The sequence below is a fragment of the Puccinia triticina genome, chromosome 2A (genome assembly GCF_026914185.1).
Source record: "Puccinia triticina chromosome 2A, complete sequence".
Lineage (NCBI taxonomy): Eukaryota > Fungi > Basidiomycota > Pucciniomycetes > Pucciniales > Pucciniaceae > Puccinia > Puccinia triticina.
Window position 1 is genome coordinate 7,578,185 of NC_070559.1, and position 25,061 is coordinate 7,603,245.

A 25,061-nucleotide genomic window follows, 5' to 3' on the forward strand; every position below is an offset into this window, starting at 1 on the left:
TCCCTGTAAGCATACACTCTGGCAGCGCGCAATTGATGGCAAGAAGATACTCCCCGAGGATTTTCATGTCCAGTGGCACATGAAGGTAAGATCTGTTTTTTTTTTATCTTTTTGTCATGTGGGGGGGCCTTGGATGGCCGGTTTTTGTGGACAACTTCCGTTTTTCCTATGACGACTCCCATTTTTCCTATGACGACTCCCATTTTTCCGCGGACGACTCCCATTTTTCCGCGGACGACTCCCATTTTTCCGCGGACGACTCCCATTTTTCTCCAACAACTCTTGTTTACCCCCGCGCGCCCCAGGGACAGGAACGACTCCCATTTTCCGTCTGTGCGGCTTGCCAATTGGGATAACGACTCCCAACAACTCCCAAATCCCCCAGCCGCGGATCCTCAATTGGAAGAACAACTCCCGCCGACTCCCATTTGTCCGGCCATTGCCACCGCCCCTCTGCCACCCTTTCTCCCAATTTTTAACCTCCCCTGCGCCATTCCCTTACTAACTGGAGTCTTTTCATTCCCCCCAGGATCTTCATGCTCTTGACACCAACGCTGATCTCACCCAAATCGAGCAAGTCAACCGGATCCGCGAGAGGCTCCTGCAGATGAATCCCGCGCAGATGGCGGCCCAGTTACAAGTATCAAAAGCCTATTGGAAGGCTCTGGAACCGTTGTGACAATCCAGGAACCAACACAAGCTCAGACCACCCGTGGAGGTCCAAAAGGCGCGCCAAACAAACCAAAAACTACAAAAAGGGACCCCTCCGCCTTCGAACGCGTTGAAAATAAAAGGAAGAATGAAGAAGGAGCAATGATGAAGTCCAAGAAACAGAAGCTAGCGGAAACCAGAAAAGCGGAGAAGGAAGAAATGAAACAAATGAAGAAAGAAAAGAAGGAGCAACAAAAAGGGAAGAAAGAAGAAGAAGAACAAACCAGCGCCCAAGAAGAGGAAACTCCCGGCCCAAAAGTCAAAGACTTCCAAGAACGTTGCTCTGTCTCCTTCTCCGTCGCCGTATCCATCACCATCCTCCTCACCTGCGCTTCCTCCTCCTCCGCCGCCGAAAGCTCAAGTCCCAACAAAGCGCTTCAAATTGGTCCGCGTCGCGCCTAAGAAGCCAGCTTCCCCTTCCCATCCTGTGAACTCCACCTCGTCTGCCGCCGCCCCTCCGCTGCAACGTACGTCCTGCGCCGCTGGGAAGATGCAAGCTCCGCCTTCCCCTTCCCCTCCTTTGCAATCAACCTTGTCTGCCCCCGCGCCTCTGCAGCAACTTCCGACCCGCGCCACCGCTAAGAAGCCAGCTCCACCTTCCCCTCCTGCTCAATCAACCTTGTCTGCCCCCGCCCCTCCGCCGAAATCAAGCCGGGTACCTCCTCTGCGAGCCACGCGAGTCCCTCCACCGCCAACAGCTCCAGTCCCTCCACCACCAACAGCTCCAGTCCCCCCACCACCATCCAAAGAACCAGTCGACCGACCGAATTGGCTCAATCAACTCCCAGTCATCATCAGAACCTCGGTCAAGCGGATACTTGATGTCAATTCAGATGGCCATTGTGGATTTCGCGCGGTGGCATGGTGCTTGGGGAATGTTCAGGGCGCTTGGAGTGCAGTCCGAGAAGCTCTAGCCTACAAAATCAACAAACGAGGCGAGTGGTACGTGAAGTTGGGACATTTTCACAACATCAAGTCGACTCTGGCCAGAATAAATTTTTCCGGTACCAAAGGTTGCGGTATGGCTCATTGGATGGTGATGCCCTCCTCCGGCGAAGCACTGGCCAACACTTTCCAACGGCCAGTTTTTTATTTCACTGAAGAGTGGTCTCAAACTTTCCTTCCCTCCTTCTGCCCTCCTAACCAAAACCCCCCGATCTTCTTGGCTTTCATCCGGTGACTTGATCACTTTGTGGCCCTAGAACTATCCTCCCCTGACGTCTTCCCTGCCCCTTCCCTACAAAAGAGCTGGAAGCTAAATGCCAAGCCAGAGGCACGAGGTTGGGAGGCAAGATATGTGAGAATTGATAAAACTGAAGATATTACATTTCTTAATAAGTATTTAGTTTGTAAATACAATAATAAGAATACAATAATAATAAGGTTGATTGATCTTTACCTGAAGGCAGTAACTAAACCTGCAAAAAATAATTAAGACTTTTAAACTGTTTTTTGAGCTAAGAGAGAATTTCTTTTGATAAGATTTTTATCTGTTTGTAAATGTAAACAGGAATGTCAATCATTTGATTGTCAGTTAAAAGTTCATCAAATGTATCGATAGAAGTTTGTTTTGTAAGAAAAGAACATTATGGATAAGTTATCCTTTTCTTGTTTGACTCTGACTTAGTCAGGTGCACGGCGAGGTAATACGGTGTGGAACTCCTAAAAGATCAGGAAAGAGCTGTGAGGGGAAATAGTCAACTACACTACTAATAATGTAGGAGAGGCTACAGGTGCTGGTGAGGCTGCCCTCTAGACTAACGCTGATGGAGAGAGGGTTACACTAAGAAAAAGAAAAGGGTGTGGCTGATGATTCTCTTTGACTTAGATGGCTTTAACACTTTATGAGTCTGAGGTGTATCAATCCTACTGAGTGAGAGAGGAGAAGTGAGAAGGGGAAAAGCAGAAGCTCTTGGGAGTCACTCTGAGATGGGTAATGAGATATATGCTGGGGGATATATTTCTATGGTGATGAAAGTGTATCTAAGTGTGATGTGTAAAGGTGCTACAGAGGGGATGTAGTAGAAAGTGCATATAAGGGTTATAAGGGTGATGTTTAAAAGGTGCTACAGAGGGGATGTAGTAGAAAGTGCATGATGGGGATACAACATCTAGAGGGGTGTTTATATATGTGAGAAGTACTACAGGGGGGTGATACATGATGAGCACATAGTAACAATATCTGAAGATGAGCAGTAATGATGAAGGCGCAATGACCAAAGAGTGTACATGAAAGGTAACTATGTAGAAGATGAAATAATGATGAGCATTTGATAATAACTACAAGAGCTATGAAGGAATGTACTGCTGATATCATATGAAGAGAAAAATGAGTAATGAAGTTATGTAAGATCTGCAGTCCTATGTAGCTATGATACTAATGAATGATGTATGTAATAATGCTAAGGATATGTATGAAGAAAATACCTGCCAAAACTATACATGCCAATAACTGCTGATCCATTTGGAAATCCTAGGTGAAATGAGTGGGTGACTAGGGGTAAAATGGGGTGTAGAATCTGAATATGAAGTAATAATGAGGTATTTATGAAGGGTTTAGGTGATATGAGGGTGATAGTATGAACAGGAACAGGGTTACCACAAGCTCCCCCAACTTATTGTCTGTCCCCAGACACTGAGAGGAAAAGAAAAGAGATGAAGAAGAGAAATTTGGGAAAAAAAAAAAAAAAAAAAAGAAAAAAGAAATAAGGAAAAGGAGTTAGTCCAATCCAAGGAGGGAAGTAGTTATCCAACCAAAGAGGCCAAGTCCAAGAGGTCCAAATCCAAGGAGGGAAGTAGTTATCCAACCAAAGAGGCCAATTCCTGAGAGAGGTCCAACCAAAGAGGGAAGTAGTTATCCAACCAAGGAAGTCCAAAATCCAGTGTCCAAAAAGAAGTCCTGAGAGTACAATCCAAGGGTCCAATGTCCACAAAGAAGTCCATAGAGTCCATAAAAGAAGTCCAAAAGTCCAAGTCCAGAAGAAGATAATTCTAAAACTAATCAACTATATAAAACTGAATATCTCAAACACTGTGAAAAACTAGAAGATCCACTATATAAGATAATACTAGAACTAAACTACTGAAAATCTAAGCTTATGAAGAAGAGAATTGAGATAGGGGGAGTGGACGATATACTAACTATGTGTAGTACACCAATTATGAAGACTAAAATCTAATGGCATATCCATAGACTAGTAAAAAAAGAAGACTAAAATCTAATGGCATATCCATAGACTAGTAAGACTAAAATCCAGTGGGTATCACTGAACTAGTAAGGGGGGAGTGAGGGATGGAAGCTTAGACCAGAGGATAGGCAAGTATGAAGATATATGATGAAGCTAATGATAATTCAGAATGAAGAGTTGAGGTATTTATATATTTAACCTGAAAGAATATCTAAGGGAAAAGAACTCAAAAGGAAAGAAAAATTAAACCGGGTCGTGCACCGGCGTCGAAAAGAGAGTGAGAAAACAACCAATCCGGGTCGCGCACCGGCGTCGAAAATGAAAGTCGAGCTTTGACCGCTCATAAAATCGAAACCGTCCGATGGAATTCGATAAAAATTTGATAGAATGAAAGGCCAGAGGGCAAGGAAAATTTGGCGCTAGAAATCAGCCCGAGTTGTCGTGTGCCGGTAACGTTCGAAAAGGAGAAGTCCGTAGGTCCGCGGGGCTAAGAAAATTCGATCCACGCCTTTTGAACGCTTGTATCTTTCGAACCGCTCGATGGGAATCCAAAGGTCCACCGCCAAATGAAAGGCAAGACCCCAGGAAAAAGTTTGAGCCATACGGCGGCTTTGGGAAATGAGCGCCGATACCTTTTCTAAAAGGATTAATGAAAATCCGGCCCGAGCGCGGCCGGAAGTAGAAAACCAAAGGAGAACCTGCCTGGATCGTGCACCAGAGTCGAAAAGAGTGTTAATAATAAAGAGTGTAGGGTCTGGGTCGTACACCAGCGTCGTCCATAGTTTCTTGAGCCCGTAGTCCTCGCAGAAATCGCCGAACTGCCCATTATTTTTCCCTAACTCGAAAACCAAAGCAATGTCTTATCTTAATCCTATTATAATTGAGGATAGCACTATTGAAGAAGAGCTGTTTCGTCCCCCAACTCCCAATTCCGAAGAAGACGCCGCCGGTATTCCAGTAGATAATTCTGATAACAGTGTTGATAATGCCGAAGACCCAGCCGAGTATTCCGACGACGAAGTTGATTATAATGGAGTACATACTCCTCGAATCCATCCCACCATGCCTGCTCAAGCCGCGTTTCCGGCCAAGAAAATTCCTCTGCGTGGGGCACAGAACTTTTACCATGCCATGGAGCTTGAGTTCGTCGAATTCGCCACCGCTACTCATAGAGACGAGGACGCCGTTCGAGCCGCCAAGGAACGCTTCTTTGCTCAGTTCGAGGAGCACTACAACCGAGTAAGTTCTTTTATTTATTTTTAGAAGTAATTTTTAATACTAAAACGAGTTAATTTCTTTTTCTTTCTTTTTTTTTTTTTATTTATTTCTTATGTGTAGATGATTGATTTATCCAACCTGCGTCCTGGTGACCGGGACGCCATTGCAAGATCCGAATTCGAGCGCCAAGTGCGCCGAGCTGATAATTTGCGCCTGCGCCGCCAAAGGAACCGCGCTAGCCGCCGCCTACGTCGTGAGAGGGAAAGAGAAGAGGCTGCTAGGAATAGGAGAGAGATGAAGAGGGAAAGAGATGAAGAGGAAAGAAATAGGAGAGACAGAGAAAGAGCCAGAGAGAGGATTGATGATTGTGAATGATACTAATGAAATTTTATGTTGTGATTATATACTAATTTTTACTTATTTATCTTTTTTTTTTTTTTTTCTTTTGCAATTAGCCTGGGATCCTGTAGAGTGGGCCAGATTTAGAAGGGAGGAAGGGAGATTTATCTAGGGATTTATATATATATATATATATATTTTATGGTATGTTTTCAGAGAAAGAAGTCCTAGAATGATACTTTTTGACATGTGTTGATGCATATCTTCTGGCCAATTCAGTTCCATCCAGTTCTTCCAAGGTGTAAGAGCCTCCAGGATTTTGAGTTTTTATTCTGTAAGGTCCATTCCATTTATTTTCAAAGAGTTTCCCAAATTGGGAGTCCAGAGATTTATTGTATACTAATACCAGTTCTCCAGTTTGTAGTGGTTTTCTTGCTGTCTTTTTGTTGTTCCAGTAATCCACAGAGCTTTTCCTGGTGTCCATAAGGTGCAAATGTGCCTGCTGAAGAATAGTGTCCCTGTTTTCCAATTGTTGAGTCCTGGCCAAAAGAAGGTCCTGAGTTGATTCCACTGTGGTCCAGTCTATTCCAAAGAAAGTTTCCAGTTCCAAGTCTATGGGTAAGATGGGTGATTGTCCAAGAACCAATTCATAGGGAGAGTAGCCAGTTGATCTTTTGGTGGATATTCTGTCTGCAAACAATACTAAAGGTAAATAAGACCTCCATTTCTTGCCTTCAGTTCCACACAGTTTGACCAAAGTGTCCTTGATTGCCTGATGTCCTCTTTCTACCATTCCATTAGCTTCAGGATAATAGGGTGTTGTGACTTTTACTCTGATACCTGCTTCTAGAAGTGAGTTTTGAAATTGTTGTCCAAATTCTGAGCCTCCATCCACCGTTACTGACCAAGGGGCTCCATATCTGTAGATCCAATTTTCCAAGAACCAGTGGGAGATTTTCTTTGCCTGTATTTTCTCCAGTCCAACAGCTTCTATCCATCCAGAAAGGTCATCTCTAGCAATTACCAAGTATTTCCATTTACCTGCCTTGATGTGTACTGTGTCCAAACTAACTCTTCCAAAGATTGTTGATGATCCAGTGGGCTTCTTTGGTTCCATGGGTAGTACTGAGTTCCTCTTTTGGCAAGCTTCACAAGATTGGACCCACTTGGTAACTCCTCTTTTAAGTCCTGGCCACCAAAATCTGAGTTTAGTTCTTCTGTAGGTTTCTGAAATTCCTCTGTGACCTAGGGTTTCATGGAGAGAGCTGAGGATGGATTTCTGTGCTGAAGGGGAAGTGACCACTATTTGGGAGAAAGGTTTGTTGATCCTGTGTAATACTCCATTTGAGAGAAAGTAGTTGGCTGATTTGTGCAAAATTTTTCTGAATTCCAGGGTGCTGCATCCAGGAGGTTTGTTCATGGTGGCCAGGTAGTATTCCAAATGTTTCCAAATTCCTTGTTGAAGAGACCTTACCTCCTCCCCCAACTCAGCTGATGTCCCCAGCAGCAAACCAGGACAAGAAAGAATTCCAAAAGAAGATTGCTTGAGTCCAAATCCAGGGTGAGGTTTGATCCATTCTTCATCCTCATCAAAGCTAGGGCAGTCCTCCTCATCTGGGTCTGGAGGCCTCCTGGAAAGTCCATCTGGTAAGGTGAAAGTTTTTCCTGGGGTGTGGACCAAGTCAAAAGAGAAGAGCTGAATAAAGGCAATCCATCTGTTCATAGGGGCATTAGGTAGAGAAGGGTTGTTGATCATTCCAATAAGGCACTTGGCATCCACCCTGAGTTGAAAGTGTTGGCCCCAGAGCTTGATTTGAAGTTTCTTGAGTATTTTAGAGACCCCACAGAGTTCCAGTTTTGATTGTGAGTATTCTGATTCCCTTTTTGAAAAGACCACTGACTCATATAAAACTGGCCTGTCCAAATTAGCAGAATCCTCCTGGGTAAGAACAGCTCCAGCAGCAATATAACTAGAATCCACAGAGAGTTTGATTTGTCCAGCTTCAGGTCCAAATTCCAGTTTCTTGAGGGTGATATCCTTTCCAATAATCCTTTTAAGGTCCTCAAAAGCTTCCTGGCAGTCCTCTGTCCAATCCCAAGTAGAGTCTTTCCTGGTGAGTTGTCTGAGAGGTGCAGTGATGGTGGAGTAATTTTGGATAAACATTCTGACATAGACACAGATACCTAGGAATCCTCTGACTTCAGTTGGGGTGATTGGGGTTGGCCAAGTTTCTATTTTGTTGAGTTTCTTAGCTGAGATTTTCCTTCCTTCCTTGCAGACAACATGGCCTACTAGATCCAGGGCAGGGACACAACAGGCAAACTTTTTACCAGAGATAGTGAGTCCAGCTTCTTCAATCCTAAAGAGTATCCTTTCCAGAGTGATGGCATATTCAAAGATAAATTTTCTGATTTGGGGGTTGGCATCCAGGGTTTGTCCATTGTAGTCTGAGGTTGGTCCTTTGATTCCTCCATCATCAATAAAGATTCCCATGTGGTGAGGTAATTCATCCTGGAGGATCCACATCATCTGGGCCTGATAAACTGCAACTGAATTGGTGGCTCCTTGGGGTAATCTGGTGAGTTGGAATCTTCTTAGAGGAGTTTCAAAGGTGGTGAGGGGCCTAGATTCTGGTGCTAACTCCCTTTCATCATATCCTCCCATAATGTCTCCAAGTCCATAGCAAGCCCTTCCAGTGAATGAGTCAATGAGTTCCTCTGGTGATGGTGGTAAGCCTGCATCCTTGATAGTGACTTTGTTGAGTTTCTGGAGATCATGGACTATCCTTAATTTGCCATCTTGCTTTTTGACACAGAAAATGGGGCTGGAGTAGCTGGAAAAAGATTGTTCATAGAGGCCAGTCCTGAGTCTTTCCCTTACTAATTCTATGACTTGGTCCTTGATGGGTCCAGGGATTGGGATAGGTTTCTGTTGCCAAGGTTCATGGGGAATAACTGGGATGGTGTAAGGTTGTCCATAGGTATGTTTGAGTAGTCCTCTTTCATCTTCCTTGAAGGCCAGGGCTCCTTGTCTGATGGTGATGACCCAAACTAATAATAAATATTCTTGTTCTGAAAGCCATCCAGGGGGTCCAAAGTTGATAAGGTCCAGCCTGTCTTGAGTAATTTTGGAGGTAGGAGTAAAAGGAGGTGGAAATGGAGTTAAAGGAGTTGCATAGGGATCCCTGGAGAGTGGTGGTCTGGCCAGAGGAGGATTAAGAGAAAGGGGCATAGGTTGGTTGACTGGTTTTATCTTTTTTAAGGTTGATTTATATTTTGAGGCATAGGTGGCATAGGTTGGTGATGTTGCTTTAGACAGGGTTCCAGATCCTATTGGGAGAAGCTGAAATCCTGTCCTTGGCCTAAAAAATCCCTGGTGACTAGATTGATTGGAAGGCTGGTTTCCCATTTGTGATGATTAGGCAGGAGGATTGGTACCAAGTAAGTTTGTCCTTTGTCCACCACAGACAGTGATTCCTCCCTGTTTCCATTGTATTTGATAGTGGCTGATGCATCCATTAAGAAGGGTTTTCCTACAATTAGCTGAACTCCTCCTTTAGCTACCCAGAAATGAACAGTCTTGGTGATTTTTCCTAGAAGAACCTCCACTCCTTCAGCAATTCCAGTGATTCCAGTATGGTGGCCTCCAATTCCTTTGAGCTTCATGGGTTTTTCAGTGATAACCAGTCCTATAGATTGGGCCATCTCCTCAGGGATAATGTTGACCATAGATCCAGTGTCCAAGAGTGCTTCAAAAGATTTTCCTCCCATGGTGAGTCTGACATAGGCAAGGGGGCAGGAGTAGTGAGTTTGTCCAGGAGTTTCCTCTTCTTCTTCCATAGCTGCAGAGTTGGCTGATTTGGTTGAATCCACAGAGACCCTCCTGTTGGAAATTTTCTTTTTGAAGGCTTCAGAGGCAGAAGGAGAAGAGGCTAGAAGTTCCCCAATGGTAAGTTCCACAGTAGTTTTGTTGAGCACCCTGTTGACTATAGAATCTTCAATCCCTGGGTATTCCTTGGCTAGTGGCTTTTCCAAGTGGGTTTTCCTAGATGGCTTGTCTGTACTGGGCTGGCCTTGGTCCTGGTTGTCCTGGAATTTAACTTTTGGGCCTGGTTTGGAAGGTTGGGCTGGACTGGGTTTAGGAGGAGTTTTGGAAGGTGAGGTTGCAAATTTGATTAAGTCATCCTGGTCCATATCCATTAGAGATTCCTTTTCATTCCTGGTCCTTTTTCCACTAGTAGTAGGTTCATCCTCTGGGTCCTGGCTAGATCTGGTCCTTTTTCCAATATCCACATCATATACAGTTGGAGAGTCCTGGGCTAGTTCCTCAAGTTGGCCAAAGGAAGAGTTGGTGGTTGGCCTGGCAGAATCCTTGGAGAATTGGTCCACTATAGTTTTGATAGGTCTACTGGTATCCCAAGGAATAGGTGTGTTGTCTGGAAATTTGTATCTGTTTCCATCCCTGATGACTAATCCAGAATCCACATCATAGTTTAGAAGAGAGCAAGACCTGGTTCCATGGTTGTTCTGAAAGCAGTAGAAGCATTTGAAATCTGGTTTATTCCTAGGAGAAGGGGTGTACTGTTGGCCAGGGGCAGCTCCAATAAGGTGAGGTGGGGCTGATTTTCCTGCAGTAAGAGCTGCTAATTGCTGTGTGATCTCCTCTAGTTTCTGCTCTGTGGTTTTAGGTGCCTGGGAAGTGGTAATCTGAGGTGGAGGCCTGGAAGGAGGAGCCATGGGTTGAGAGGTGGAAGGAGGGGCCTTGGTTACTGGAAGAGTTGAGTCCTTTTGATCCTGGGGAAGAGCCATCTTGAAGAGTTTTCTCCTTTCCATGACTGATGCTGAATGGACTTCTCTGATTATGAAGGAGCAGATGGTTGAAGTTGGGGTTAGAATCATTCCTCCATCCTCTGAGGCCAGCATTTCATTGCACTTGATGAGTTCCTTGGTGACAGCTGATTCCAGTTCTGGGCTAAGGGCATCCAATAGAAATTCTCTGAATTCCTCCAGGTGGGAGCACTGTTTCATTCTTAAAAGATAATTAGTAATGACTGAATATTTATTGTTGAACAACCTGAATTCTTCTGAAGTTTTGATTCCTCCAGCCTGGATTGAGTTGTTGATCAATTGAGTGAGGTCCCTCCTAGTATATCTGACCAAAGGGAGTGGGGATCCATATCTGTCCAGTAGCTGCTTCTTGAGGTCCTCCCAGTTCTGGTTCCTGTAAGCCTCCATTTGTTCCACTTCTTCCTTGATGGCCTCCCCTTTGAGAAAAGAAACAACCTGCCTGACCAAATCTATAGAAGAAGCTCCATCAGTTGATCCTACATTTTCATACCTGTTAATAAAGTTTTCAATGGTGAGGTTGGTTCCATCAAAGCAGAGTTCCTTGTCCAAGGGCTTGATTTTGACTCCTTTTGATTGGTCCTTTGTAGGCTGGCATCCTGGTTTCCTTCTCCAAAAAGTAGACCACAGAGTGCTTGGAAGATACAGATGGGGCTGGAGGTGTGATTCTTGGTCTGAGTCCTAGGTGAGAGCTTTCTGAAGGATCAGGTATGTTGTCCCTGTACTGGTTGAAGACATTGGGGTGTTGAAACTGAGGATTGTTGGGGCCAGTGCTGCCTCTGTACTGATTGAAGTTGTTGGTAGGTTGAGGTAAAGGGTTGGTTTGAGCTGGATCTTCAGGAAAGGGATTGGCTGGTCCAGCAGGGTGAGTGTTGTTATCTTCTGGAGCAGTTTGGAAGGGGTTGTTGAAGAGAGTTCCTGGGTTGTTACTGGCAGTCTCTCCTAGGTTGTTGTTGATAGGATGAGCAGCATCTTGAGAGTGGATGGACATCTTGAAAGGTAACTGGCTGGGGAAGAAAAGAGTTCTGAAGAGGAGGGAAAAGAAGAGGGAGAAATAAAACTGAAGAAATTTGTTTTTATGGGTTTGTGGTTTTGGGATCTGATGCACTGAAGAGGAATGGAGTGGAAAGGGTTTGTGTAGGTGATAGAACTATGAACTGGTAGTGAAAAAGGTAACTAGGACTAAAATCTAAAGGTAATCAGGCCACTGTTGGGACACCACTTGTGGAACTCCTAAAAGATCAGGAAAGAGCTGTGGGGGGAAATAGTAAACTACACTACTAATAATGTAGGAGAGGCTACAGGTGCTGGTGAGGCTGCCCTCTAGACTAACGCTGATGGAGAGAGGGTTACACTAAGAAAAAGAAAAGGGTGTGGCTGATGATTCTCTTTGACTTAGATGGCTTTAACACTTTATGAGTCTGAGGTGTATCAATCCTACTGAGTGAGAGAGGAGAAGTGAGAAGGGGAAAAGCAGAAGCTCTTGGGAGTCACTCTGAGATGGGTAATGAGATATATGCTGGGGGATATATTTCTATGGTGATGAAAGTGTATCTAAGTGTGATGTGTAAAGGTGCTACAGAGGGGATGTAGTAGAAAGTGCATATAAGGGTGATGTTTAAAAGGTGCTACAGAGGGGATGTAGTAGAAAGTGCATGATAAGGGTGATGTTTAAAATGTGCTACAGAGGGGATGTAGTAGAAAGTGCATGATGGGGATACAACATCTAGAGGGGTGTTTATATATGTGAGAAGTACTACAGGGGGGTGATACATGATGAGCACATAGTAACAATATCTGAAGATGAGCAGTAATGATGAAGGCGCAATGACCAAAGAGTGTACATGAAAGGTAACTATGTAGAAGATGAAATAATGATGAGCATTTGATAATAACTACAAGAGCTATGAAGGAATGTACTGCTGATATCATATGAAGAGAAAAATGAGTAATGAATTTATGTAAGATCTGCAGTCCTATGTAGCTATGATACTAATGAATGATGTATGTAATAATGCTAAGGATATGTATGAAGAAAATACCTGCCAAAACTATACATGCCAATAACTGCTGATCCATTTGGAAATCCTAGGTGAAATGAGTGGGTGACTAGGGGTAAAATGGGGTGTAGAATCTGAATATGAAGTAATAATGAGGTATTTATGAAGGGTTTAGGTGATATGAGGGTGATAGTATGAACAGGAACAGGGTTACCACACCGCTTGACTCTTTCCCATGGCAACATTCCCTGCTGTGGCGGTGCCACCGCTTCAGTTTCTCAGGCCCAACTGCTCCAGGTGACGACCTGCACAACAGAAGTTTTTTTTGTTGCCTCTGCCACCACATGTGCCCCCACAAGCAATTAAATGCAAACCTTGATTCAATCTCAGAGCTTGTATCACATATTTAAAAGACCCTGCGTAGTAAGACCGGTGCGGTCAAGTCTATTCCCTCCCAGTTTGGCTGTACCGGGCCTCTCATTAATGTCTTTATGTGATTTGCCGCCCGGCCAACAGCCAATCAGCACCAAGTTTCAAGCCAAACCATGCCAGCCAGACACAGGGACACCACCACCTCAGCACGCGAGAACCTGTAAGGGTCCAATGGACCCTCACTAAAATAAGACTTGGAACGGGACACAGGGACGAGTGGGCAGTATGTCAAGGGAGTTTCTAGGTCCAAACTCTGGGGGATTGATTGCTTGTCTAGCCGGGAGAGAGGAGAAGCTCTCTCTGTTAGTCTAAGTACAAGATCATTGGTGAGGAAGACAAGGGAGAACAGAAGATGGAAATGTGCTTACCTAGCCGGGAGAGAGGAGAAGCTCTCTGCCGGACTAGGGAAGCGGAGGCTCAGACTAAGTATACGATGCGCGGGGTTTACGTAATCCTGTGACCCTTCGTGTGGAGTCCCGATGTCGAGGGGGGCTTCACAGAACCACAGGATGAAGGGCACAGGCGCAGGGCTACCTGAACACATCCAAACCAACAATGCGGCAGGAGGACCAACACCTTCTCAGACACTTGTCTTCCTGACTGTAAGCTTCTACCTGGTCGCCGCATTGGTCAACTTATGTCAACTTGTTCTTCTTGTGATTTTCCTTGCCCCACCACAATTCTTAGTTTGCTCAGTAATACTCGTGCGAGTGATGATTGACAAAAGCTCAAGGTTTGCATCCACATCATCTTTGAAAAGGCGACCTAAAGATGATTTGATCAATTGGCACTCAGATACTGACACTTGAAATCTGACATCTCCAAAGAATCAACCGGGAAAATTCAAAGTCCAGAAAGCATCAATCTCAGCCAGTGATTCCTACGGCACAATCAGTAGGTCTTGATGCAACTCGGCCAGCTTCTCAACATTCAAAATGGACTTGTAGGAATGCGACGTTCAACTCCAACTTACTGATCAAAGCCTACCTCAAGAACCCGGTGAACCCAGTACCGTTTCCGTCGCTACCAATGAAGACGGGCCGGGTGATGACAGGACCAGCGTCCCAAGGAAGCTTGTCAGCGGGGGGCACGTTGTTGACCCCAAAGCCGAGCCGGGCTGGGATGAATGGTTCTGAGCGCAGCTCACCTCCTCGGCTCAACGGACCCTTCCTGCAAATCCGCTCAAACAACGACCACGACTCCCGGCAAGTCGACTCTAGGGTTGTCGGCGCCACCTTTTCAAAAGGGGAGCCTGCTGAGCGCCCGAAGGATGGCGCCCCGGCGAGCTCGGTGCCACCTATTTTTAACTATTTTTAAGTTGAATTACATATTAAACAACAATGTACATGAAATTTCATTACATTTTGTGCCGCAAAAATGAGAAAAACGGGTGCAAGAAGTACAAAAAAAAATAAGGGAGTGAAGTGAGGTTCAAATTGGAACTGAGATAATTTGACCATTGGTGTCATTGCCATCATCTGATGCTAATGTGCTCTGATTACTGCCCTGAAACAGAGGATCACAAAGATAATTGGACTTTTCATCTGGAGGAATCTCTCGAAACAATTCTTTGATTTGTGAGAAGAGGAGATGAGGCTTTGCTTGTTTGAAAATCTTTTGGCAGTAGGTGCACTTTGCCTGTTGTCGCCTTGCATCATCATTTTGTAAGTGAGACATTAAAACCCCCTTCCAACGTGCACCATGATGATGCAGGTTAATGGAGGGAGTGACCCATTCTGCAGAAGTGGGCCTGGTGTTACTGATTGGCGGCATCATTGAATTTTGCAGATTAAAAGGTTTGTTATATGTTGGGAATTGGGAAGCTGGATCTGGCAGTTGCTGTGGAAGAGTCCAGAATGAAACACTACTGTATAGACTCTACAGGCATGAACATTTTTTCCCAGCTGGCACATCTTGTCACATTCCTGTGGCAGGTGCCGCCGTTGCAACATTCTCTCAAAGTGGGTTCCTGGGTGACTCTGTAAGCCCTGCTCCTCATAGGCTTACACAGACATGTCACTAGATTACATAATCCTAGTTCTCCCTTGTACTTAGTCTTCACCCTCTGCTTCCTTAGTCCGGCAGAGAGCTTCCCTCTCTCCCGGCTAGGTAAGCTCCTTTCCACTTTCTCTCATTCTGTCTAGCTGTACTTACCAGAGAGAGCTTCCCTCTCTCCCGGCTAGCCCTTTGCAATTGAGTCCCCCACCGTTTGGAACTAGAAAGTTTCCAAAGGCTCCGGCCTTGTCCCCTTTGGCCCCGGTTTCCTTGTCTTCATCAGTGAGGGTCTACTGGACCCTTACAGACTCACCCTATTTTCACGGGTAAGAGGTGCGCGCCGACCCCAGTTGTTGAGATTTTCGGGGCCCCGGGTGCGTGCCCCGGGGGGGCGCGCACCTTGGCGCGCCTCAATCCATGGCGCCAACAACCCTAGTTGACTCCCTCTTTTATGGCCCCGTGGACCCCGTCCTGGTCGACCCTTCTGTCAATCATTATTACACCTTCCCCAAACTCAAAGAGGCCCTCATGGCCCCCCTAAATTGCTACAAATGTGACCTTTTTGACCCTGTCATCCTTCACCCCTCCTTCAATCCTCTTCGTCCATCTAACCATCCTGTCTTGTCCACTCCTCCTCCTTCACAACCCTCCCAGTTCTCTGCTCACTCCCTTGTTAACCTTAACTCTGAAGTCTTTCCTTGGGATGCTAAGAAAGGTATTGGCCTCCTCAACCCTTGCAAAACTTAAAATAACATCCCTCCCATCCTCTACATAGTTCTCTCCCTGCTTCTCAATTTAATTGCGCTCAAGCTTTTCAAAAGTAGTAATCTATGGTCGCTCAAATCATAGCCTATCCAGTCAGTTCTTTATTTTTCAGCGAACAACATATGAGAGAGAGATATGGTGACTGGATTGCCACTCCCTATCAAGCAGCGAAAGAAACCTGTGTGGCCAATTGCTTACCGTGCCTCTTTCCTTCCTTGAACAAGCATTGCTTTGTTTCATGGATGTTGTGATTTGCTGTTTTTTCATAGCTTTGCAAGTTATCTGTATCTATGAATGCAAGACACACATCATCTCATTGTCAATCTATCAAAGCTATTCTACTGAAATTTTCTCAGTGAATTTGAGGGTTATATAGAGATGTGTATTGTTGGAGAAAATCATTGTGGTTGGTTCCAATCCCAACTTGTTTTCTCACAAAATTTTAATTAATGGCCAACCAGTCACTGGGGTAGCACCAGGGCTGCCAATGAGGAATCAGGAACAAGGAGAAAGCTATAATAGCCAGGTTTTCCACTGGTGGGGGAAATGGGGTGATCTGTTGATTGGGCCAAGATGCTAGCAATAGCATGTAGTGAGGTGGGAAACTCTCCCTGAAACAACGCTGAAACAAATGCAATACAAGAAATGTATATGGTAAGCGTTTCACATCAAAGATACATACCTACATGTCTAAATTTTTGTTTTTAGCCATTATATACAGGATAACAGCTAAAAACAAAAAATAAGACATGTAGGTATGCATCTTCAATGTGAAATATTTACCATATACATTTCTTGTATTGCATTTGTTTCAGTGTTGCCTGAAACCTGCAGCGGTGTAGCCACCTTGGCCTCTAGTCCAATACAAATACATGTATTGGAATACGCAATACAATAAATGATTGGAAAAAAATTGTGTATTGTCCTGTCTGATACAGTGATACCATATTGTATTGGATTTGTTACAGTGTTGGTGCTGGTGCAGCGGAGGTCTAGGGTTTTGTCCTTGCAGCAGAACCAATCTGAATGCAGATTCAAAGTCAATGTAGTCTTAGATTGGATGTCATGCAGGGGCTTCATGGACCACAAAGCCTGACTACATAAGATGAATCAGTTTTACACATGGTGGCTTGTATGCATATGTTGTGCAGCAAATGGGGGCTACAAAGTGCTACAAGATGAAAGCTGAACCACTGCTGTTACACTGATGGCTATCAAGCATTTCGGGTAACTAAGTGTTTGCCCACAAGCTTCTTTTTTTCTTTTTTTTTGCCCTTAGACTATCCAGACATGCTCAAAGATGGACATAGTGATTTTCTGTGTGCAACTATAATAAGGGGCTGTACCATAGGCTTCAATTTTGCAAGATTGCTACATTGATTTTCCTCTACACAAAAATTGAAAGCAAGAGGAGGGTTCAACTGCTGAAATTCTTCAATTTTGGTCTCAAGACTGCATTTTGGTGATGTTCAGTTTTAGTTTGAACTAGAGTTCAAGGCAGCTACGCCGCCACACTTTAATTGGGGTCCAACCTTTAATACAGCTCCCCCTGACTCTTTTAGGAATACAAATCACAACCCCAAAGATATGATCTGCACATCTTGGAGTTGCACTGTTTTGTTTATCTCCACTTCAAACTGTCCCCAATCATACTTGACACTCAGTCTGCAGCATAAAATTTAGTTGTTCTCAGCTTCTGCTTAACTGCTCATCATCTCAATTAAAAAGTGAACCATGAAATTCACAGCATTGGGCCCTGATGTGCTCTCAATAAATTCCCTGCCCTTAGCTGAGTGGAGTATTGGTGGAAGGACAATACAAATGATCCTTGTGGATCTTCAATATTGGAGGACTTCCCATCAATCTGGGAACTCAGATTTTTCTAGATTTTGCGGGGAAATCTGGGCTCAATCTTCCCAAATCCTAGATCTGCCTAGATGTCCCTGCAAAATCTGAGAAAATCTGGGTTTCCAGATCGGCGGGAAGTCCTCCATTAGGGAACAACATTGTTCAAACAAATCTTGTGAATGCTATGGTGTTGGTTGTCCTTGATCTCCATCCGGGGCTCACGCTGAAGCACCTAATTACCCCGGAAGAGACTCATGCCTTCCGCATCTCGTCTGTTTTGTGGTGCAGGATGAGGATTTGTGGTGTGCTTGCTTTTAATTTATGAAGATTCTTCCAGATGGAAGTGGAACAAGAAATGTCAAGATGAGGGATAAATGTGTGGTAAGATTTTTTTTTCTTGAAAGGGAGCATGTGTACATCTTTGGTTATTCTGGAAATCGTGCTCGGCGTGGCTGGTAGGAGCGCGTTCATGTCCCTGCTAGACGAAGAAGGAGGAGAAACCGGGGTGGTCGCGGCTGAAATATCTGGTGTGATCCGCGGTCATCTACCAGATATGTATCCCGGATTGTCTCCCGGATATCCTGCACGCGCTAAGGTTTGACTCCTTTCATCGCAGCTACAATTTTGTACCCTGTCATCGATCGCTCCTAACTTTTTTCCGACGTTGCCTACCCACTTATATCTATAGTTACCCCTCGCCGATCCCCACCGTTTGACTCCCCTGAGTCAACCCAATAAGATCGACCGCATGTCAGGTACTACCACTTCCGCCACGACGCAGGCCTTGATCGACAATGGAGGTGCCGATTTGAAGAATCGAAAAAACATCTCTGGATATTCTAAGTTTTGGAGTCCCGAAGCCGCTCAGGACACCAAAGAGGATGAGAAGAACCGAAAAGACCAGTACGAAAATCTGGTCAATGGTTACTACGACGCCTGTACCGACATATACGAATATGGATGGGGCCAGGTGAGTAGCAGTGTTCATCAAGATCGGACAATACTTCCTGTTTCTTCCGACGCTTACAGAGAGCCTCGGCGGAATGTTTGTTGGCATCCATCGGTTCTGACTTTGCTTTACTCTCCCTTCCTCTTAGAATTTCCATTTTGCGCGATACTACAAGGGTGAAGCTTTCGCTCAGGGAATCGCCCGACATGAGCACTACCTTGCTGCCCAAATCGGCATCAAAGAGAATATGAAGGTACTCGATGTCGGCTGTGGTATCGGTGGTCCCGCCCGAGAGATATGTTTCTTCACAGATGCCAACATCGTTGGGATCAACAACAATATCTTTCAAGTCGATCGTGCCATCAAGTATTCCACCAAGGCCGGCTTAAGTCACAAATTAACCTTTGAGAAGGGCGACTTTACCAAAATGGCTGATCAATTCGGTGAAGACGTCTTTGACGCTGTCTATGCGATCGAAGCTACTGTCCACGCCCCGGAGTGCGAAGACGTATACGCCGAGGTGTTCAAAGTCCTGAAACCCGGTGGCATTGTGAGTTACTTTAGCCGTGTGAATGCAAATGATATTTTTGCCTTTCTAATATTTCTTTTCTGGCGATTTTTCCCCTAGTTTGGTTTGTATGAGTGGTGTTTGACCGACAAGTACGATGACAAGAACCCTCAACATCGCCAAATTCGTCATGAAATTGAACTTGGTGACGCGATCCCCGAGCTCCGTACAGTTGAACGCACTTTACTGGGCATGAAAAATGTTGGATTCGAGGTTATCAAGTCAGAGGATATGGCCGCTCGAGACGATCCGCTCCCCTGGTACTACCCCCTTCGCGGAAAGCTGTCGGAAGCCCAGACGGTCTGGGATTACTTTACCATTTTCCGATTAACTACGTTCGGAAAGGGACTTCTTTCTGGTACCGTCAGAATCCTTGAGACTTTGGGCCTTGTCCACAAAGGCACATCTGCAGTTGACCGTTCGCTCAACATCGCTGCCAATGCTCTCGTGGCTGGTGGCGAATCTGGGATTTTCACTCCCATGCAATTGGTGAGTCCATTTGTCTTTTTCGATATTCTTCCAAGTCTTGTAATAAGCTAATTTTCTCATCAATATAGCTCATCGTCCGCAAACCTGAGAGCAAATAGAAAAATTGTCTGCCATCCGTGCCCTGGTTCCCTCCCTTTTCACAATCCAGAAATGGTGTCACTCATTATTACATCTGTTAGAGTTCTTGACAAACTTCTTTCCGCTTGTATATCCGACATGATATCATTCCCTCTAACGTTATCCTGCTTGCTGCTCCATCAAGATTTCCAAGTACAATTCAGATCGCCATGGTCAATTAAGTATCACATATTACCTTGAATCACCTAGATGTCACGTCTCATCATATTCTCTTCAGGCCGGGTTGAAATCCAGAGAGCCTATGAAGGCTACAGAAGCAACCGTGCCTAACTTGGTAGATCGGTCCCGGCCCCTCTTCATCAAAGAGAACCTGACGCCATTAGATTTGAGATTCCGCAGTGCTCTGAGTGATTGGGCCACGCATTGCGTCTTTGGTAGCTGGTGTTCAGCCGCTACATAGACATTGATCAACGCCCTCAATGATTGTTCATTACCCGATCTACTTGTTTTAGATGCGTATCTTTGCACTTGTAAGTACGACAATCTGGAACGACATCAGCCAGGACAATGGAAGGACATTGATAAAATATAGGATGGTGGTTGCTGCCCCAATCTATAGCACTGTTCACGTAAGAAATCTATGACCATGTGAGAGATATACATCAGCATACTTTCCCAGCCAAATTGGCTGGCACAATGGGATAAACTTTATTTCAATCTTGCTGATGTTTAGCTTACGTGAACAGTGCTTATGTAAGTAAATATATCCAATGCAAACAAAATTAGACCAGGAAAAGATGTATGTTGTATCCATTCGACTATGCTCATGCTGTCTTGTTGAAAACAAAGGTGGCGTGAACAAGTCGTGGCCCGGAATATAATCAGGCCAGGTAAAGATGTACATTGTATGTATCCATTTGACTATACTTATGCTATCTTGCTGAAAACGAAGGAACCAGTCGTGGCCCAAAAGCTTTGGTTCGAGCAATCATCCATGTGTCCATATCTTTACCAGTTCCAACATCCGCAGAGGCTGCAGATTTGATTAGTTAAGTATTCAGCCACGTATATTGAAAAATTTCATCCCAGCTCTGTTGAGGGGTATTTATCTCAGGCCCCAATTATAAACAATATTTGAAACTTTATTCAAATATATTTCCGTTTGTTTTGAAGGTCAGTTATAACTCGTTCATAGTTAAATACAGGGTTTCAAAAGTGTTTTTGAGCTCAAAAGTCCTCATCAAGGACTTTTGAAATTGAAATTTGCCAAAATTTGCTAATGTACATGATTACAGGTCTCAATACACCGTATGAGCTCCTGTACCATAAATCTTGAGGTTGATGTGTCTTTCAATCAACCATGTACACATCTGGCTGGCTGAATTGGGATGCCAGTATCCACCACCCAACCCCCAAACCCACTCGTTCCATCCCCTCCCCACAAGAACGTGTGGACCAACAGCTGCTGGCCTGACTTTGCGCAGGGGCACTACGCGGAATCCTGTGAGGATTCCTTGGGATCCTCGTCAAAGGAGTCCCCGGGTGTACGGAAAGCCCTCCGGACGGGGTCCCTCGGCCCCTCCGTTTGAGAGGCTTGGGGTTGCTGAAGGGGCCCGGGCCAAAGCCGCCGGGCAAGGTCTGCAGATTGAGATAGGCTCCGTTCGACGCAAGCCCGCCGACTGGGTTGCGAGCCCCAGGAGAGTTCCCATGCCAACTGGTCGACCCCTAGTGAAGTAGAACAGTCCAGTTGGCCAGCATTCTTGCTCACCAATGCCAAAATTGGCTGTTTGTGCGCCTGGGTTTATAATTGGCCAGGTTTTGAATCACTTTTGAAACCCTGTATTTAGCTATGAATGAGTTATAACTGGGCTTCAAAACAATTGTAAATATATTTGAATAAAGTTTCAAATATTGTTTATAATTGGGGCCTCAGACGCATAAAGGAAGCATGAATTGTATTCCTGTTAGACTTCTTGTCACCGCTTTTCCTTTCCACCCGTTGGGCGACGGTTCCACTTGCAAGGTTTCTGTTCATTCTGAAGCAAATGGTTACTACAGAGCATTTCTTTGTTGCTATATTTGGATATTTCCCTCTGTAATGATAAGAATCATACTTAATACTTTAGCCTGTGTTTTCCCCAGTTAGAAATCTTAATCACCAGCTGAACCTTTGGTTTGGCAGGACAATCAAAATGGAAATGATGGACAGAGTGTCCGCTTCTAAATGAATTCGCCATAGACTTATCCTCAAATTATCGTGCGGAACTCCACTTATCCATGTTCACAATGTAAAGCACCGCATGTCAATAACAGCGCCTGCTTTTCGGCAATTCCCTTGTTTGTGTATAATTAATTATCCACATAGTCTTATATACTGGACCCAAATACATCCATGAAGCAAGGAGTAGGGAAAGGTTTCCCGAGATCCCATCGACTCAATCGGTCACCCGCAATCCTTCCGGGAGGACTACCGGTGGTGAGGACGGCGGGATTGGTTCTTGAATACCTAGATAGATTAACATTAGCTCGCCATCGCATCGATCATTCCTCGATGATTGTTGTCAGGATCTTTATTCTTGATCATATACAGACTACATAACACATGCCACACATGAGTCACGTCGGCTCATGACAGCCTACGCCAAAATCTTGTTGGTTTAGAATGCTGTAGATCTAATCTGACAGGTAGCCACGTAGTCAGCGCAGCGGACTAGTCCCTACTAAGGCGGACGATTGGAATCAGCCACAAGTTATTGCAAGCTACGTACCCAGGGTTTCGGTTGACCTCCTTACTTAGGTACTTCCCACTTTCCGGTTCCCGCTGAAAGTTAATCAAGTGTGCAGCACGTCTTGAAAGACTACTAACAGTGAGATTACCGAACATACCTCGTTCGACACTTGCACAAGCTTACAGATCAGCGTTTCCTCGCAAGGAGCTCTCCGACGACGCCCACCCTCATGCAAGTTGTCAGCTTCAGAATTTCTGTTTGATCTCTAGCTGCTTTCGATTACTGCGATTTTGAAGAAGATGGCCACGGCATACCGGCGCCATTCGAACTCTGGGTCGAACTGGAACCAGAATTCGACGTTCTCGCCACGAGAAACGACCCCCAGTCTTAGAGCACCCTCACCCTCGTTCAATCACCGAAGTATGCAGAGTTCTCTATGGCCTTTGAAAGCTAGCGCATCATGTTCTCCCTCACTGAGCATTAGCAGAGCGACTTCGCAGAAGTCCTTGTTATACCAAAGTACTAGCAACTCAGTCGCCTCGCCTCACTCGATCCCGCCCGTACCCGAGGATCTTTATGATCAAGAGCAAGCGCGTCCAAAGGAAGGATCCAAAGAGAAGACTAGCACGAAAGACGATACTCTCGAGAAGGGGAAGAATCCAGCGATTGTGAGGAATAGGCCCATATTCAATGCTACCCGCCAAGCAGTCGCCTCGTCTTACTCGATCCCGCCTGTCTCCGAAGAGCCTTGCAGTCAGCAACAGACAAGTTCAGAGGACGGATCAAAAGATAAATCAAGCTCGAAAGAAGAAACATCGGGGAAGGGCAAAGAGCCAGCGATCGTGCGGACCAGACCAATATTTCATGCTAACCTAGAGGAAGCCAAAAAGTACCACCAAAACCGCCTCAAGAGTTTATCATTGAGTAAGAAGACACCGGTTTCGTGCGAGGAAATCATCAGTCGATATTGCGATCATTTCAACTTTCAACTACCCATCTTAGAAGTAATTCGCTGCAAAGAAAGTACTCGAAAGAGAGTATTTTTGAGGATCAAGCGACGATTGGTCGGCATCGGAGAAGGCCAGACGACGTTTGAGGCCATGCTTGCAGCATACGACGACACAGTTCTCTACTTGTTCAACGGTGACTCTCAACTGAAAAAACAGCTTCTTCAGCCGAATGAATCTATCGAATGGAATCACCAAAAAGTAGGGAAAAAGTGAACGGGTAGCCCAGGCAATTCTCAGTGAGCTCTTCGATTTTTGAATGTTCCTTTTCTCCTTCACAAAAAGAGAAATGCGTTGTGAATCTTTCTTCTTTTTCTCTCCCTCCCACCCGGTCACAAACAGATTTCATTGTGGACCTTTCCGCCAGTTTAGAAAATCTTGCTAGGCTCGCGCTTCAAGATAGTAAACTATGTACTCACTCAGATTCCAACAAAAACGTCTTGAATGTATACACAAACGGGTTTTTTTTTTCTCTTTTAAATTTTATAGTTCAACACTTCCGTTCTCCTATTGAGTATTTTATTATTTTTTCTGAGCTCACTTTGAGACCTCCATGAATTGAATAATTAATGTAGCTCTTTTGAAGTGTCAGAAACATTTAAGGTCCGATTTTCCAATCCATATTTTAAGAGCTATCTCTATCAAATTTGAATCCTCTGTTTCTCTCTACCTACTGAGCAATTCGTCTATGTATCATTTGATTTATATTTCGTATCCAAAACCTGTAACTATTGCTTTTCAACAAGGCCTAAAAGAAGTATTATTTGTGGGTATACATATCCCGCTCCTTCGAAGGAAAAGTCCGCCGCACAGGCGGTTTTGAACGCGCAGGCTGCACAGTGCAGGCCCGCGCCCTCTCGCGCCGAGAACTTCCCCCGACCCCGCCCCCATATAACCTGGATCATCCAACCTTTGTCTCCATCTGACTTGGGACCATCTATCCTTCAATGTCGACACCAGCCAACAATATCAGCGCAGAAGGCGCAACATCGTCTGCGCCTGAGCCATCGATCAGACGACTTCCTGCGCCCAGCACGCCGAGAGATGCGCGGATCATCGCCTTGCTGTTAGCGTCTATGGGCGTGCAATCGGCATCGGAAGGCGTCATTCGGGTTCTGATGGAGTATGCACATCGTCCGTAGCTCACTGGTTTCGTGCCTATTCCACTCATCCACTCACGCGATTAAGAGATCTAATCTGTCGGCAATCATAAGGCTATACGGTCGATATCCTATCCGATGCTCTGGTGTATGCTGAACACGCTGGAAGGGCGCATGCCGCCCATGGACCGGACGTTGAAGACGTTCGTCTTGCGGTTCAAGCCAAGGTGGAGCATTCAATGAGTGTTCCCATGAGTAAGGAGGTAAGTAGGAGTATTCGAGCCACCCCAGCTGGTCCAACGGATGCGTGTTTTCGCTGAACCTGCTGCATGATAACCAGTTCCTCCTTAATCTGGCCGACAACCTCAATCGAACGGCTCTTCCTCCAATCCCCGAGCGCTACGGGATCCGACTCCCTCCTGAAAAAGATCGCTTGACGGCACCTAACTTCGATATCGCGCCCAAGCCCCCTCCTACAGACGCGGAAACTGCGAGCGATTACGAAGACGGCATGTTTGGAGGGATCGATGACGACGACAGTAGTGACAGCGATAGTGATAGTGATACAGAGATGGACTTCGCACCCGTCATCACCATCAATGGCAATGGCAACGGTAATTTGGCACCTGACCAAGGCAGAAGGAGACTAGAGGATGTTGAGGAGGATGATTACGATTGACCCAGCAAATTTTCAAACTACTCTGTAACTTCAATGTCACAAAAGGCTCCTGCAATTCAAAAGTCACTCTTACATACATCTCGGTCTAAAGCAGGATCATTGAAGATCTTTTTCTTGAACA

At 45.2% G+C, this 25,061-nt stretch overlaps 4 protein-coding genes across 4 annotated transcripts; all 4 read left to right on the forward strand.

Moving 5' to 3' along the window:
* Window positions 1–13,242: 13,242 nt before the first annotated feature.
* On the forward strand, window positions 13,243–13,869 carry PtA15_2A803 (uncharacterized protein; the record flags this gene model as incomplete). The annotated part of the gene is made up of 3 exons (XM_053166861.1): window positions 13,243–13,335; window positions 13,561–13,627; window positions 13,727–13,869. The coding sequence occupies 3 exons, from the start codon at window positions 13,243–13,245 to the stop codon at window positions 13,867–13,869; spliced, it is 303 nt and encodes a 100-aa protein (XP_053018041.1).
* Window positions 13,870–18,089: 4,220 nt separating this feature from the next.
* Window positions 18,090–19,445, forward strand: PtA15_2A804 (uncharacterized protein; the record flags this gene model as incomplete). The annotated part of the gene is made up of 4 exons (XM_053166862.1): window positions 18,090–18,311; window positions 18,439–18,840; window positions 18,919–19,347; window positions 19,416–19,445. The coding sequence occupies 4 exons, from the start codon at window positions 18,090–18,092 to the stop codon at window positions 19,443–19,445; spliced, it is 1,083 nt and encodes a 360-aa protein (XP_053018042.1).
* A 3,008-nt stretch (window positions 19,446–22,453) lies between these two features.
* PtA15_2A805 (uncharacterized protein) lies at window positions 22,454–23,377 on the forward strand (the record flags this gene model as incomplete). The annotated part of the gene is made up of 1 exon (XM_053166863.1): window positions 22,454–23,377. One exon carries the CDS (start codon window positions 22,454–22,456, stop codon window positions 23,375–23,377), a length of 924 nt encoding a protein of 307 aa, XP_053018043.1.
* Window positions 23,378–24,108: 731 nt separating this feature from the next.
* On the forward strand, window positions 24,109–24,940 carry PtA15_2A806 (uncharacterized protein; the record flags this gene model as incomplete). The annotated part of the gene is made up of 3 exons (XM_053166864.1): window positions 24,109–24,295; window positions 24,376–24,524; window positions 24,602–24,940. 3 exons carry the CDS (start codon window positions 24,109–24,111, stop codon window positions 24,938–24,940), a joined length of 675 nt encoding a protein of 224 aa, XP_053018044.1.
* Between the last annotated feature and the right edge of the window lie 121 nt (window positions 24,941–25,061).